We start from the raw sequence: 15,699 nt of genomic DNA on the forward strand, positions 1-15,699 counted from the left end.
TTAAGCCCTGCAGTAATACAGGAAGGTACTGAAAACATGACTTCTTCTCATTGGGGAAACGGCGAAAGAAGTCTCTGCTTTCTACAGATGAGATGGAGCCACATGAATAATTAATTCCCAACAAGTTGAGCAATTGATTTTCAGCAAAGGGGCAATTCCCTAAAGTTGGGAGGATTCTGGGCAAAGGCAATTTGTACTTATTTCTGCGAGGTGTTGTGGCTTCTGCTAGCGCTCTAATATGGTTTATTGAACAAGTGCCGGGATCTCCTTCAATCCCTAGGTAGCTGCTTTACGGCTTGTTTTGCGGGGGTCTCTGACTTTTGAACTTGTTTAGTGTTGGCAGAGGGTTCTGAGTTTTCAACGTTCAGAGATGCATAACATGAAAAGGTTTCCAAGTGTTTGTATAAACTTACTGTGTGTATGCTGTAGGTCCGTGTTTACACGTTGTGTGAATACAATGGATTCCAGGTGATGGTAAAGCAATTGATTCAAGAGCTTGTCTATCTGGAAATTAGATTGCACTTTGTGAACTTTGGGGTGGGGGTCTAGAAATAATATTTTCCATGTGATTTTCTCCGAAGATGAAATACATGTATTACAGTCATTTTGTTTATCTGTAGCCTAAGCAATAAATTAGATTCACAAAGAAACAACTTTAAATATGTTATTCTGATGTACTACATATATGAACATTGAATTTTGAAATATTTTAGTCTCTGGAACATTTAAATTGTGTCACCACCTGATTCTTTCCATATTGATCACTTGCATATGAAAACTTTAAAAAAATAAAAAGCAGATTATTTCCCCACCACGTCAAATGGCATGAGATTTTGATCCTGAGAATGAAGCATTCCCATCAGACTCCTCTATCTGAAATCTCTGAGTCTATTTCCTCCTTTGCCTGGACTGCTGCTATTGGTAGTTGGCGTTATTTAATTATCTCTACATTTTAACTGTGGTGTTTACCTTTAATATCACTCCAGTTAGTGAGTGATTCATTGCATCTGGAACTAAACAACAAGGTTTGACAGAAAAAGGGACAATGTGTGGCAGATGCATTTGGACCCAGGAGGACAATGGCTTCGAAAGTGGGTTTTAAGAGCTTAGAAATTCAATTAAGCATTTATGACTGTAGAAATCCGTACTGCATTGGATGGCTTATGGTGACTTTCACAAAAGATGCTGGGGATTTTGAACATCACGGCTGCTTTATACTAGAAAGGTATCCACCCTTTAGGAGACAGGCAAGCTCTTCAAATTTCAGGTGCTTGAGATATAATCCCAGTTAGAAAATTCTGTCTGTGTTTTCTCATTCCTAACACAAGGCTAGTAATTTTGGGAGTTAGCATTGACAGGAAACACTGTTTGTCTTCTGCCTTATCAGAAACCCAGCAATGCCTATATAAATGGGATTTGTCTCTATGGCATGCACTGGCTTTTTGGGATCCTAGTCTGCACATCTTCCTAGGCCTGGATGGAGGAGGAAGGGCGTTGGACTTCCCACAGGGGAGGGTACCCTGCCCTCTCTTAGGACTGGAAGGGGAGGGAGAGGGTGAGTGGGGGAGTGGGAGAGAAATGGGAGGAGGGGAGGAAGTGGAAATCTTGAATGGTATTGTTTATAAAGCAATAAAAATTAAAAAATGCTTCATAAAGCACAATACTACTTTCAAGCGGTCTTTTAGCCTTAGCTGATATTTCCTTTGTCCTTCCTATAGAATATGTAAGTAAATGCATTTAATCAAGGCCTGTGAAGGAGCAGGTATAAGATTATTTCTGTTTGGTTTTCCCCTGCAATGAACTGCCATTCTTTTTATTGAAGTTTTAAATTTTATTTCTTTTGAGATATATGTTAACACTGCATTTTTATCTTCTCTTCCCTCCAACTTCTGTGACTCTTTTCCCTTTCAAATTAATTTCTTCTTTACCTCTTATTGTTATACATATGTGAATATTCATATGTGTGTGAGTATATCAACCTATTGATTCCACTTATTATTGATCAGATGTACATGTGTCTGCTGTGGGATGATGCTTTTGTACACTGTAAAGATTTGTCACTCATATTGGTTTAATAAAATTCTTATTGGCCAGTAGCCAGGCAGGAAGTATAGGTAGGACAACCAGACTACGAGAATTCTGGGAATTCTTGCAGTTGCAAGCCAGACATAGAGGAAGCAAGATGAGAATGCCTCACTGAGAAAAGATAGCAAGCCACATGGCTAACCATAGACAAGAATTAAGGATTAATTTAAGTGTAAGAGTGTAATATTAAGCCTGCGCTAATAGGCAAAAAAGTTTATTAGTAGTATAAACCTCTGTGTGTTTCTTTGGGATGGAATGGCTTCAGGACTGGGCCATTCTGTCTACATGTGCCCTGAACTTATTTCTTGGGATTGGATAACCTACGTGGGAGTTCATACCTGGAGGAAACTGATTCTCTCTCTCTCAGTAATCATTGCCTGTAGCACTTCATCCATGGGTGGGACAATGTGGAATTCTCCCTTTTTATACTGGCATGTCAACTGAAATCACTATGCAGATCCTCTTCAGGAAACCTTATTGTTGCAATTTCATGAATACCTTTTCCATGTCATGTCTAAGGGATACTTTTTAACAGCAGCTACCTTGGGCTTCTGGCTCTTACAATCTTTCAGCTTTTATTTCCAAGTTTCCTAAGTCTTAGGTGTAAGGACTGTGTTGCAGATTGATAGTTGGGATAAACAGACTACAGTCATTTGTCCTCTGTATTTGTTATAGTTTATTTTGTAAGTGAGGGAATACAAGTTCAATTCTTTGCTCCCTTCAGGAAGCAATGCCCATTAAAGAGTAGTGTTATAAATATCACCGATATTTAAATAGTTTCACAAATAATATAATGTGTGAGCTTTGAGAGGTTCTCTTGAAGGCCATGTTAGGCATCAGGAGGATTTCTTTTTATGTCAGCTGGAGAGAGGCCGTAATAACTTTGGAATCCTCGTGGCATTTACTGTGTAGATTTAGCAGTCACAACTCCTCCCGAGCAAATGAAAGGTCTGTGTCTGGTCTTAATTTATACTTCTTGGCCTCATAGATCTAGAAGTTTTATGCTGTATATTTTGTATGCGTGGAGTCATTTATGTTGTCAGAACAGGCTGAAATTGGCCTCCAACATCATCTTGTTACTGACCCTTTTGAGAAGTAACTTCAGCTAATAAGGAGAAAAGCAAATGTCGTTCTTGGTGAAAGTTGTTCTCCAAAGGAGGTCATCATAGTGGCATAGTAGGTTCCCATTGATTCTTAGTTAATGACCAGATTCTTGGAAACTTCAAACAAGGCTGACTTAGTATGTTCCACTCTGATAGATCACAGTTCTATACAGAGTAGCCGAGTTCACTGATTGAGGTCTCCCAAGGCTGAAATAAGAGTGACAGTCACGATGTATCCCCATTTGGAGCTCAGGCCACATTTCTAGGTCCATTTGGGTTGTCTGTTGAGGCCAGTTATTCGAGTCTTGAGAACTTAGGACCTCATTTCCTTGCTGACTTTTGGCCAGGGACTATGTTTAGCTCCTAAAGGCTGATTTTAGGTCCAAACCACAGGATCAATACCTTTTAGAGCCTGTTGGAAAAAAAATCAATCTTAAGGGCTTAACTTAGGTCAAATCCACCTCACTTTTTAAAAAACCAGGTTTTTAGTAAGTGTATTTACTACCCTTACCTTATGATGTCTCAATTCATGTAAGTTTACATGAATTGCACAATGATATCTATTGCTATCACCTGACTTACCCTCTGTCCCTATACATACATGTTTCCTTTTATTCCTCCAACGAGTCTCCTGTCTGCTTTTATATCACAAATCCATAGTATATACTAGTCTACTTTTGAGAGAAAGCATGTGATGTCTGTCTATGTTTCCTTCTCATTTTTCCTTCCCTCATCCTGAGTCTCCTTCAGAATACACACACGCACATACACACACATACACACAAACACACACATGTTATAGGGTTAAGGTATGTGTGTGTGTGGTCGTAAACACATACACATAATATAGATTCCACATATGAGAGAAAAATATGGTATTTCTTGTTCTGAGTTTGGTTTATTTTGCTTAGCACACTAGTCTTTAGTTCCATCCATTTCTCCAAAATGACATATTGTTTTGTTTTCTTTCTTTCTACACATTGTATATATCTGCATTTTCTCTATTTATCTGTTAATTGGCATCTAGACTCATTCTGTAACTTGGCCTTTGTGGATAGTTTTGCAATAAGCATGGGTGTGCATGCATCTCTGATAAATGCTGACTTAAACTTCTTTCTTGCAAACATTCAGGAATAGGGTTGGGTTATAAGGTAATTCTGTTACTAGTTTCTAGGGGAACCCTCCGCACTGACTTCCATAATTTCTTTATGAGTTTTTCTCATTCCTGCCAGTAGAAAACAAGTGTTCTTCTCTCCTAATACCCTTGCCACTATCTGTGGCCATTGTGTTCTTGATAATTGCCGTTCTGATTTGGGAAATGGAATGTCAATGTGATCAGAATTGTGTGTGTGTGTGTGTGTGATGTTTATGTGCCTTTCTTTATTGCTCTCAATCTTATTTTTTGAGTCAGAGTCTCTCTGACCCTGGGGCTTGCCAATACGGTTAAACTGGCTGGCCAATAAACCCCTGGGATGCTCCTGTCTCTACCTTCACAGCAGTGAAATTATAGCTGCAAGATACCATGCCTAGATTTTTATGTCGGTTCTGAGGATTAAACTCAGTTCATTCTCATGCTTGTATAGCAAGCACTTACCAATTAAGCCATCTCCACAGCTGCTCAATGCAGTTTTAATTTAAGTCTTCCCTAATGGCTAAGGTGTATACACACACACACACACACACACACACACACACACACACACACACACTAGCTGGTCTTGGGCTGTGTTGAATTTCTGATAATATAGATGGTATGTTTGAGGAGATCCGTAGATTCAGCCTTTGTGGGATCGTCTTTCTTCTGCTGGAGTTGCTGGTATCTGTTAAGGTTTTCTTGTTTCCACATATTTCATTGTGTCTAAGGAATGGACCCATTCCTGGGTTATTTTTGCTTCTGGGGAGTTTTCTGAGACTCTTTTGGCTCTATTTTTCCTTTAAGAAACTCAGGACTGAGATGGTCCTGAAAGAATTCATCACATGAAGTCATCTGAAACTTTGGATGACTACCCAACATTGTGATCAATATTTCTTAAAACCTGGGGCACTCTAGAAGACTTAGACATGCCTGCTTCTGAACAAAATGTAAGGACTTCTACAGTGCCTTTAGTCCAATTTGTTTGTGTTAATCAGAGCCTTGCCTTGCCCATTCTCTAAACTGATTGCTCACTGCAGCCCTTCCTTTAGCTTAGGAGGCATAGGCAATCAACTTTTGCTTATTTATGAATTTCTTCTTTCGCCCTTGAGGAGATAATTATTTCTAAAGTACAAAAATGGTAGCCCAAACATTGGAAGCAGCTAGAGCAGCGGGCAGTGACGACTTCTGTGATCAGAGACACTGATGCCTGTAAACTAGGTTTCATTCCTTGGGCTTCTTCCTTCTTCTCTTCGCTATGACATATTCATTTGCTTCCCTTCAGGTACAAAGGGGACACAAAAATGAAAAGGAGGAAAAAAAAATGCTTCCCCTGGTGTGTGGAACTGAGAAGCTGTCAAAGCCTCGTAGCAGGGAAAGTGTGCTCCTGTGTATTCAATCACGGAAATTAAGTGTTTTCGAAGGCAGTGCAGTCACGGGTCTATTGCATGGGGAAATAACATGTTGTAGTCCATCACTTAAAATGTTAACCTTGTCTCTTACTAGTGACTGCAAGCAGAAACATGTGCTGCACGCTCGCTGGTTAAATGGCAGTGTGTCAGCTCTGTGAAAAAGGCTGGCGTGTATCTGTCAATCTTCAGATTTGACTCTGTGTGTGAGAACGCAAGCACATGCCCATGCGTACACACATTCAAACGTACACACACCGCTTCGCCTTTCCACTTCCCTGTGTGTGGCTTTCCAAGACTTAGCTCTTCACTTACTTACTAGAAAATAAGAATTAATTTCTGCCACTTGAGGATATATTCTTTCCTTTGCTATTTTTATTCCCAATCCTAAAATTTTTTCTTAGCTTAGCTTAATTTGCAATTACTTATATTTATCTATAGAAAGCTTTGTTTTGATGTAATTCAATAGTGGTGGAGTATACGTATGCTAGAATGAGCTCATTATAAGTAACATCCTAATAGTATGAATTGCAGTGTTTGAGTAATCCACCAAACCTAAAAGATTTATATGACAAATATTTTAGATTTTGCAGGTCTTATCATCCCTATTGTGACCAGCCTAGAACCGTAAATATCATGAGTGAATTGCCAATGTGCTGCACTGATATCAAACTGAATAGGCTACATTTGGACTGTGGTTTGAGCACCATCATGTACTACTGAATATTTCATGTCATTCTTCTATGGCATATGAAAAGTTGATATCTGCTAGGTCTTTTCTCTGTGTTCTCCACTGCAGCAGCAGGAACGCTCTGTGCCACCCCCTCCCTAGAGGTCCTGACACCCTACCTGTCCTTGCTGCACTCTAGACAAGCTCATTCTTCAGGGTCTCTCCCCACTGCATTAGCCTTGGGCTCACACTCAGTGTTTCTACTTCAGTCTCTTATCGGAGTCATGTAGCCAGTCACTCAATGTCAATAGTTCCTGCCACCCCCTGACATTTCTGATCCACTTTACCCTGCTCTTTTGTTTCTTTCAGGGCAAACTATTTATTTTATATATTTATCTGTGATCATGCTAGAAAGTAAGCTCCATGGCATCAGGGGTTTTCTGTGCTTTGTGCTTAGACTGATGCCTGAGGTGAAGTGTGTGCCCAATAAATATTTGTTGGATGTAGGGATCTATCATTCTGGAGCCGTAGACAAGGAGTCTATAGAGAGCCTATTCTTATTAAGCAAGATAACACCTGCTGAGTGAACTCAGTAAATCTTAGCCCTATTGTTATTATTATTTTTTGAGACTAAGCATTAAGTGGAGAAGGTAATACCTTTCTCTATTTTTGTTTGTTTGTTTTGTTTTGAAGATTAATGACCCTGAGAGTAAAATGCATAGTGCCATGCCTGGGACATTAGAGGCACTCAATTGCCAGGAAGTGAAATGATCCTCAGATTTAGAGTTTGCAAGATGAATTCTTAGAATAAATATGATGATTCAGGTGGAGGGGATGAGGCTCTGGGAATTTATTTTGCTTGTAGACTGTGATAGTTGTCTGAAACCCATAATGTTAATAACTAAGATATGTGAGTTATTTTTTCTTTGGCTACTCATAGTATGCCAGGCCTTATGGCTTGTGGGTCCTGGTGCTATAACAAAAGCTCAGAAGCAGTTATGAAGCTTCCCCGTCTGCCAGGGTTAGGCTTGAGTATGAATACATGTGCTCTATATGGTCATAAGGGCTTTAGAGAGACTAAGGAGGTGGGGTAAAGGGCAGATAAAAATTATTGACCGCCACTGGGCTTTCTGTTCCACATCCAAAACTTGCATGCCATGCAAGAAGGCCTTCTTCAGTTAAGGCTTCAGGAATTCTCTTCCTTGCTTTGGTCAGGCAGCTGTGACCACAGAGGTTCCCTTGCCCCACCTCCTCCGCCACCCTTGCTCAGTTCATGCCTTCAAATAGACCCTTCCTTCGGCCCGATGTTCCATCTTGCTGATCAATGACTTCGTTCAGGCGAGCTCTCGTGGAGTTGAGAGTCCATTTAAGGTGACAAGGAAGATTTGCAGACATTGTACTTTCCCAGAAGTTCAGAGAAGTGCTGATGTGCGCCAAGAAGAAAACAAATTGCACCAGCTTCCTAGCTGAGGTGGGGAACCTTTTGCTTTTATTTTCTTATTTAGTTTTTTGTTGTTCATTTAAGGTTGGATATATGGGGCTGGATAAACATTTGAAGGCATGTTCTATCCTCTTAATTCTTGCACTACGCTTGTAAGGAAATGGTTTACTCCATCTGTGTAATAGAAGTGACAGATTTATCTATTGCTAGGAAGAAAACTAAAGTTGAAGTATAAGTAGCCTGGAAGCCATAGAGGAAAGAACTTACCTTATGTGGAAGTGAAGTCTTCACTGACCCACGTCTTATGACGGTGACAGACAGCATCATGGGAACCAGAAACATCTTTGTGTTGCCAATGGAAGGATTTCATGTGTTTTGACAAAGATCCCAGTGTTAATTTTGTCAGAATTATTTTCTTAATTGGCTCAAAGAGTGGTGGATTAGAAGATGACTATATTGAAAGGGGAGCCATATCCACTTGTCCATAGGACCCCAAGAGTCTTATATTGGGAGAGATTCTACCAATGCAGTCAACTGTAAAAATGGAAAACTACAATTCTGATGGCATCAAACTTCTTATGACATGGGTCACTGAAGACTCCACTTCCACTTATGGCAGCAAACTTATCAGCACAATCACATGGAAATTTTGTAACCATGGGCATATATTGTTCCTCTTCTTCCCTGGGTACCTGTTAAATAGTTCAGGTCACACTCATATCTTTTGACATTTGAGTATTTAGTCCTTGTTTTAGACAAAAGCATGAATTTCAATATGATTTTATATAATTCTCTATGCCTTTACTCTGCTAAAGAGAATTCTGGGCTCCTAGCCAATTGAGGCTGAAAAATTAGCACTGATATTCTTTTGTTATTTAACATAAAGGGAAATGTAAAGGGAAAGAAATAAAATTGGATCAGGATATCGTAGGGAGAATCTCCTCTTTAGCATAGAGGCTGTCTCCTAGTAGAGCTACACAACAGGAAAAGGTATGCAAAAGGGTATAGACTGAACCCAGTTGGTTGAAAAAATGCAGTATGTTTCATAATTTAGGTTTAGGCACCATTTGTTTATACACTGTGTTAGAAACATGTTTGTATGAGTGTGTTTGCAAGTATGTGTTTGTGTGTGTGTATAGTGTTGTGCGATTGTATACTCTGTGTGTCGTGAGTATAGTATGCGTTTGTGTGTATTTATGTCTGTGTGAGTATGTGTAATGTCTATAAAACCTGCATTGGATTAGTATATGGAATAGTAATTTAATGAGTTATGAAACAATTCGTAGTGGGGAAGACTTTTAGATAGAATCAGCATAATAATGACCAAAAATAAATCCCCCTGCCTTATTTGAATAAGTTCAAGAAATGATAAATTAATGTAGAGTGCATTCTATGATATCCTGCCAGAATGGTAGAAAGAAGGATCCACCAAAATTGAGTTTTGAGAAAGATATAGTTACAGGGAAGGGGAACATACTTAAGCAAAGGCATTGATGTAAAAATGGGGTGAGCCATGCCATATTTTAAGAAGAGCATCCCAGGAGTACCCAGGAGTAAATGATGTCAATGGGCCTTTGCTTCACATGACTTCAGTCTCCTTACTATGTTGAAAACATTTGATCCTCCATTTCCTCAGCCTCAAAATGAAAATAACACTTCATGCATCTTCCACTGGCCAGGACTGACTGGAATAGTTTCAGAAAGGCTGCCAGGCCAGGCCTGGCTCGCTCCAAGTTGGATAACAGTTAACAGAGCTAATTGTAGCAATTTAAAAATGTTCTCCAATCAATGGAAGACACCATGGAATTGTTTTCCTTTGATGCCCTTAAGTACCCAATTAATGTCTACTTGATCCAGATATTTTTACTGAGTGTCACGAGCTTTCAGTTCCTTTGTAGTTCTGTGGCTGGGCTATGGATCTGTGCACAAGATTAATATATAAGGCTTGTGCTGGTGAAGTCTTCATATGCCCTCGAGTTCACCCACACCACTCTTCCTAACTTAGTCTTGCTGGGTGACCTTGATCCTCAGCTTGAGTGTTGTGCAAGTGGAAATTCCATGGTTCATTTTTTTTTTTTGAGATCCATGTCTCTACCTTTGGCCTTTGCCTTGATTAGCCCCAAGGACTCTGAAGCCAGATTGCCATCTAGGTGACAAGTCCCTCTACTCTATCCTTTGCACTTTTAATTCCCTAGATCTGTGGTGGCACTGAACAAGAGTCTGTATTTTATTAAGTGCTGAGCTGAGAAACAGTTTGAAGCATCACCTGTAAAGTGGAAGGAAGGGAGTTTGCTGCAACTGCTCTGTCTCTGGCCCAGATATCCGAGCCTTTCTATTTGTTTCGGTGAGGACTTGATGACAGTGCAGATAACCTGGTTCATCCAGTTTTATAGCTGGTATAGCCATCTCCATTTTTATAGCTTCCCCTCTTCAGTCTCTGCCCGCTTGCCTTTCTTTCTGTTTCCTGTATTGACATCAGTGAAATAAAGGAATACAGGCTGGCGGTATAGGCTTGGAATCCTAGCTGTAGTTTTCTTCTTTTGTTTGTTTGTTTTTTTTTTAATAGGAGACATAGTCAGTAGAATCATAAGCTCCAGGTCAGCCTAGGTAACTTGGTAAGAACACGTTTCAAAATAAATGTAAAGACAGGGCTATAAATGGAGCTCAATGGTAGAACACTTGCCCAGCATGTAGAAGGCTCTCGAAGGCTCCAGAAAGCTCTGGGAGGGTCTAGGTTCAAACCCAAGTACCTTTATTTTGGCTTTGCTTCACTAGAGTTAGCTCTATGGTAAGATCAGCTGGAGAGGCAGACTTAACTCATTCTTCAAGACCATGGATAGTCACCATGGTGATGTAGCTCTTGAGGCCTCCAATGATGCTCAAGCACACTCCTTTTAAATTGCTGTAGCGTGCGCGCACGCACGCGCACACACACACACACACACACACATTCCTTAAATTTGTAGATGTAAAAACTGAAAAGCCATGCTGTATCCAATCTTAAGCCCCATGGTGATAGGTTAGGTCTGCATCTTGGGACTATTGAGTTAGGAGGGTCAAAATCCTCTTTCAGACAATAAACTACCATTTCTAGAACCAACATTTTCTATTTTATCTCTCAGAAATACTCCAGGACACAATTCTCTATGTGAGTATAATTATTAGCATTACAAATATGTACTCCCTTCTGTTATTTTTAAAACATGTTTTTGATGATCTCTTGGGAAAGTCACATCATGCATCCCAATCCTGATTGCCCAGTTCCACCATATCTGCCCCTCATACTTATAATGTTCCCCCCAAAATTAAAAAAAAAAATAACAAAAAGGAAAAAAAGCAAACAAAAAACCCCACTTTCCTTTCCCACTTCTCTAATACCTCCCTTTGTCTTAGTGGCACTGGGAGCTGTGGTGTGTCACACCGTGGACACGGTGCCCTTTTGTTCACTCAGCTTGACTTGGAAACGTCCATTGCAATGAGTTCTTGGTTTGGTTCAGGGCCCCTACATTTTTTTCTTTTCTTCTTTTTTTTTACACAGTAATTAATTTTTTATTTTCATTTAAAAATTTCCCTTCACTTCCAAGCTTTTTTTTTTTCCCCTAGAAATTAAGAAACATACATAAAGAGATAAGGTTGTTACTGACAGTAATTTAAAAAATATATTTAATTATGTGCTTTATATCTGGGCTGTACATTTTCCTCCCTCCTCTTCTCCCAGTCCCTCCTGCCCCTCTGTTCCCATCCCCCGGTATCCCCCCCCCCCCCATCCGCTGCTCCTGCATATTTGTTTAGGAAAGGGCGGATCTCCCCCCATCAACAAAACAGGGCATATCAAGTTGCAGTAAGACTAAGCACCTGCCCATGTATTACGGCTGGGCGAGGTGACCCAGTATGAGGAGTAGGGTTCCCAAAGCAAGGCTCCCTTCTTAATGACTGCCTCCCATCTGCCTACAACCTGTCACAAAGGGACTTCTTTGATACATATGTGTGGACACTTCAGACATTTGGTTGGAGTGTTGGTATGACACTTTTGTTGATGCTTTTCCTTGAGGAAACCATATTTCCTATCCTGAGTTTTAGATATTTCCCTTCTTGTTAGTTTGAGAACTTCATAAGCCACGTGCTGAGTCTCACATGTGCAGTGACTTTTATGTCTCTGCTCTTTAAAGCCCGTGGCTTTAGAGTGACCACGAAGGAACAGGAAAACTGGAAGTTCTGTGAGTACAACTCAGGAGATGAGAGGCTGACTCTTCTCAGTCCTGCCCTCTGCCCGTCACATAAACCACCAGGCTGTTCATTTGTCATCTGAAGTCAGCCTGCCTCTCACTGGTGCTGGCCTCAGCTTTGTTCAACACAACTTGCTTCCTGAGAGGACAGGGCCATGCAGAATGGTAGATCTGTGCCCTCCAGAAAAGGAACGTTCCCATGAAACAGGGACACTTGGTGGCAGTGAAAAATTATACCAATTACATCAAGCAAAATGCCACCCATCAAAGAGAATATTTTAATTCTCTCTAGTCCAGACTATTCATGACATTTTTGTGTAAGATTCAATACAGGTCTGTAAAAGTAAGGCATGGAATCAGCTCTGCCTGTTAGGTTCAAGAGAGTCTGCGCAGAGAAAAAAAAATAGAAAAAAAAATTAGGAGCTGAGCACAGAGGTGTAGCTTATATCCTTTTATAGTTTTCTTCTGTTTGGGTTAGTTGTTCAAGGATCAGAGAGCGACTAATTTTTCCCGGAGCATTCACCATTTTCCATTGCTCGCTGTGGCATGTTGCTTCAGAAATAAGCCGAATCATTTTCTCTTCCAGGGCAACTTTTCCTTCCAGTTCTGTCGGAGGTGGTCCAGGCCTCACAGTTGGTTTCCCCATAGAGTGCCACAAGATGGCGACAGCGTCACGGTGGAGACCGGCCAGCTGCTCCTGCTGGATGCGAACACAAGCCTCCTGAATTCGCTGCACCTTAAAGGTCTGTGGAGTTTGAACAGCCTGTGGTCACTCGGAGGGTGTGGGAAGGGAGGGGGAAGGTTCTGGAGAAGTTTCAGCGTTTGATTGACAGTTTATTTTGAAACCAGATTGAAACGTCTTTTAAAATGAAAAGTAAGAAATGGTCGGAGGAGTTCAAAGCTAAAGGCCGTTCTTTTCCGCTCTTTTAAAGCTCGGAGCTTAATTATTTTATTTTTTTTCAAAAACAAGAGAGTTAATAGTGTTCTCCAGGAGCAGCTGCCTTGCCCCAGCCCTTTGTAGTCATGCTTATCCAGGGCAAACCCCACAATATAGCAAAATGCCTTGAAATTGGTTAATGCTGCTGCCTTTGAAATCGTCTGCCAAGAAAGCAATGTCTTCCTGCGTTTACCCTGTTGTGGTTTTGTCTTCTTGGTCCCATGGAAAGTCATATAAATAGGCTTCCTTACTGCAAAACCATCCACATAGCTCTAGGGTAGAGGAAGTTGGAGGATCCTGAGAATTCGAATTTCAGCTCATCTACCATGTGGCTAAGCCAGTCACTTCACCTCTTTGTGCATTTATTTTTGTATCTGTGACATGATAATAAATCACACTTCCTACTTCATGGGCTGATAATAAGAAATAGTTATGAAAGTGCCTTTGCTCATTGTCAGATGGAAACTGTGTGGGAGAAAGGCTTAGTTATGGACACCTCTAAAACTTGACACCAGTAGCTACTATAGATGCTGTAAACAACACTTGTATGCACTCTTGTTACAGTAAGAACGTATCTACACACCCAAACATTTAGAAGAGGATTAGCTAAAGTACTTTTGATATCTCTTCCTTCCTTCCTTCCTTCCTTCCTTCCTTCCTTCCTTCCTTCCTTCCTTCTTTCCTTTTTTTCAAGACAGGGTTTCTCTGTAGTCTTGGTTCCTGTCCTGGAACTAGCTCTTGTAGACCAGGCTGGTCTCAAACTCAAAGAGATCCTCCTGCTTCTGCCTCCTGAGTGTTGGGATTAAAGTCATGTACCACCATCGTCTGGCTATAATACCTGTTTCTTGTAGACTGAATCAAGATTTTCTGGCCAGTTATTGTGACATTCTTTATTCTGGAAGCTGCTTTTATTTTTCCTTTGTTCCCAGGCGAGAATTTTTCTGTCCCGTCATTGAATTAGTGCCCTTTAAGAGGTAGAATGTCTGTCATGTTAAGTTTTTGCCTGTTTTGTGCTTGCCTGCCTTCTTTCTTTCTTTCTTTCTTTCTTTCTTTCTTTCTTTCTTTCTTTCTTTCTTTCTTTCTTTCTTTCTTTCATATATATATATACATATATGAATGTAGTATGTATCATGCATGTATGTAGATCAGTGGCTATTGGGTTATGTATGCATGTATGTATGTGACTTAGTGACTATGGGGAATATTATGTATGTGACCTAGTGGCTATGGCGTGAGTGTGTGTGTGTGTAATTAAATGTAGGTATGTAGCTTTGTGGCTATGGAAGTATTATGTATGTATATATGTAATGTGGTTTAATGTATTGTATGTATATATGTGGCTTAGTGGCTATAGGGATATGTATGTGTGTGTATGTAAATGACTTAGTAGTTAAGGAATATCAATAAACCAGTATAACCTGAAGACTGGCAATGACAAAGTAAAATTAGAGACTTAAAACTGCATATCAAAAGGTTTCCTTGCTAAGCTTTAAGTGGGCACCATTCCCACAGAATCTGAATTATGACGGAGGATGGGGTACCCTGCAGCTTCTCAAGGGCCTTGGCCTTTTGTTGACACAACCATTTGAAAGACTCTTTCCTACTCAAGTCCTGGATTTATAAGTCTGGTCTTTGGATATATGCTTATTTCTTAGGAATGTTTAACCAAGAAATAGTGTTGAAAAGACAAGATATGAAGGAAGAGGCCTCAGATGGGCATCAAAGGGCAGAAGAAAGGAAGGACCCTGTGCAGCAAGTTTGCAGCTTTTCTCTATGAGTTCAGAGATGCAAGTAACTCACCCACTTCCCCCTCACTCATGGTTTCCCATGATCATTTTAGGTTAGACAATATTTCACTCTTGAGTTGTGTAGAATTGATGAGCAGCGTTTGGGAGGACACTCTCATTCTGGGGAATGGAAGAACAGGAAGTGGATATCAGCCTTTGGACACTTAGCTTACAAGAGTTCTTTGCAGGGAAGGGAGTTGCCTCCAGAGAAGCTGAGATTTTTATCATAGAGACACAAATAGTAGATCTAGAAATAAGGAAAACAATGAAAAGACAAAGACCAAATTTTGCTCAATAGATAATTTTTGAATGCTTATTAAGTGGCTTAGGAATTCTCTCAGATGCCAGAAAAAGTGAAGAAAACTATTAATGGCAGCAATATTACTGAAAGGAAAATAGCAAGGGGAGTAAATATGACAGATAGAAGTTTCTAGTTCTAGCTAAAGCAGTTGATGGATACAAGCAGAGATGTACAGTGAGGAGTGAGTAGTTATTAGAGGTGACCCATGGAGAGGATTCAGAACATGCCATTTTTTGAAGTGTGTTAAGCAATACAAGTCAGTTAAATATTTGCTGTGCAGGAAATAAGAACCCAGGTTCCATTCCAGAACGCACATGAAAACGTCAGGTGTACTGACATGCACTTGAAAGCCCAGTGCCAGGGAGACACACACAGGGAGATCCCTGGGGCTCACTGGTCAGCCAGTATAGCCTAATTGGTGAGCTCCAGGGCAAGAGCCACCCGATCTCAAATGAAGCTACATAGCATTTCTGAGAATAGCAACCAAGGTTGACCTCTACATGAACATGCCCATACATTCTCAGACATGTACGTCCACGTGTTTAAGAGAGAGCACGTCATTTATTCCAGACTTGTGTTTGGATTACATGGAGAATCAAAGTGGGAGG

At 40.4% G+C, this 15,699-nt stretch overlaps 1 protein-coding gene across 1 annotated transcript in view; it reads left to right on the top strand.

The window, feature by feature from the left end:
* The window catches only part of Pkhd1 (PKHD1 ciliary IPT domain containing fibrocystin/polyductin), a 419,145-nt gene that overhangs the window by 118,804 nt on the left and 284,642 nt on the right, over positions 1-15,699 (top strand). The window contains exon 35 of the mRNA XM_075978902.1: positions 12,653-12,809. Coding sequence (XP_075835017.1) covers positions 12,653-12,809 — 157 coding nt within the window. The remainder of the gene's footprint in view (positions 1-12,652; positions 12,810-15,699) is intronic.

Source organism: Microtus pennsylvanicus, chromosome 7, assembly GCF_037038515.1.
Source record: "Microtus pennsylvanicus isolate mMicPen1 chromosome 7, mMicPen1.hap1, whole genome shotgun sequence".
Taxonomy (NCBI): Eukaryota; Metazoa; Chordata; class Mammalia; order Rodentia; family Cricetidae; genus Microtus; species Microtus pennsylvanicus.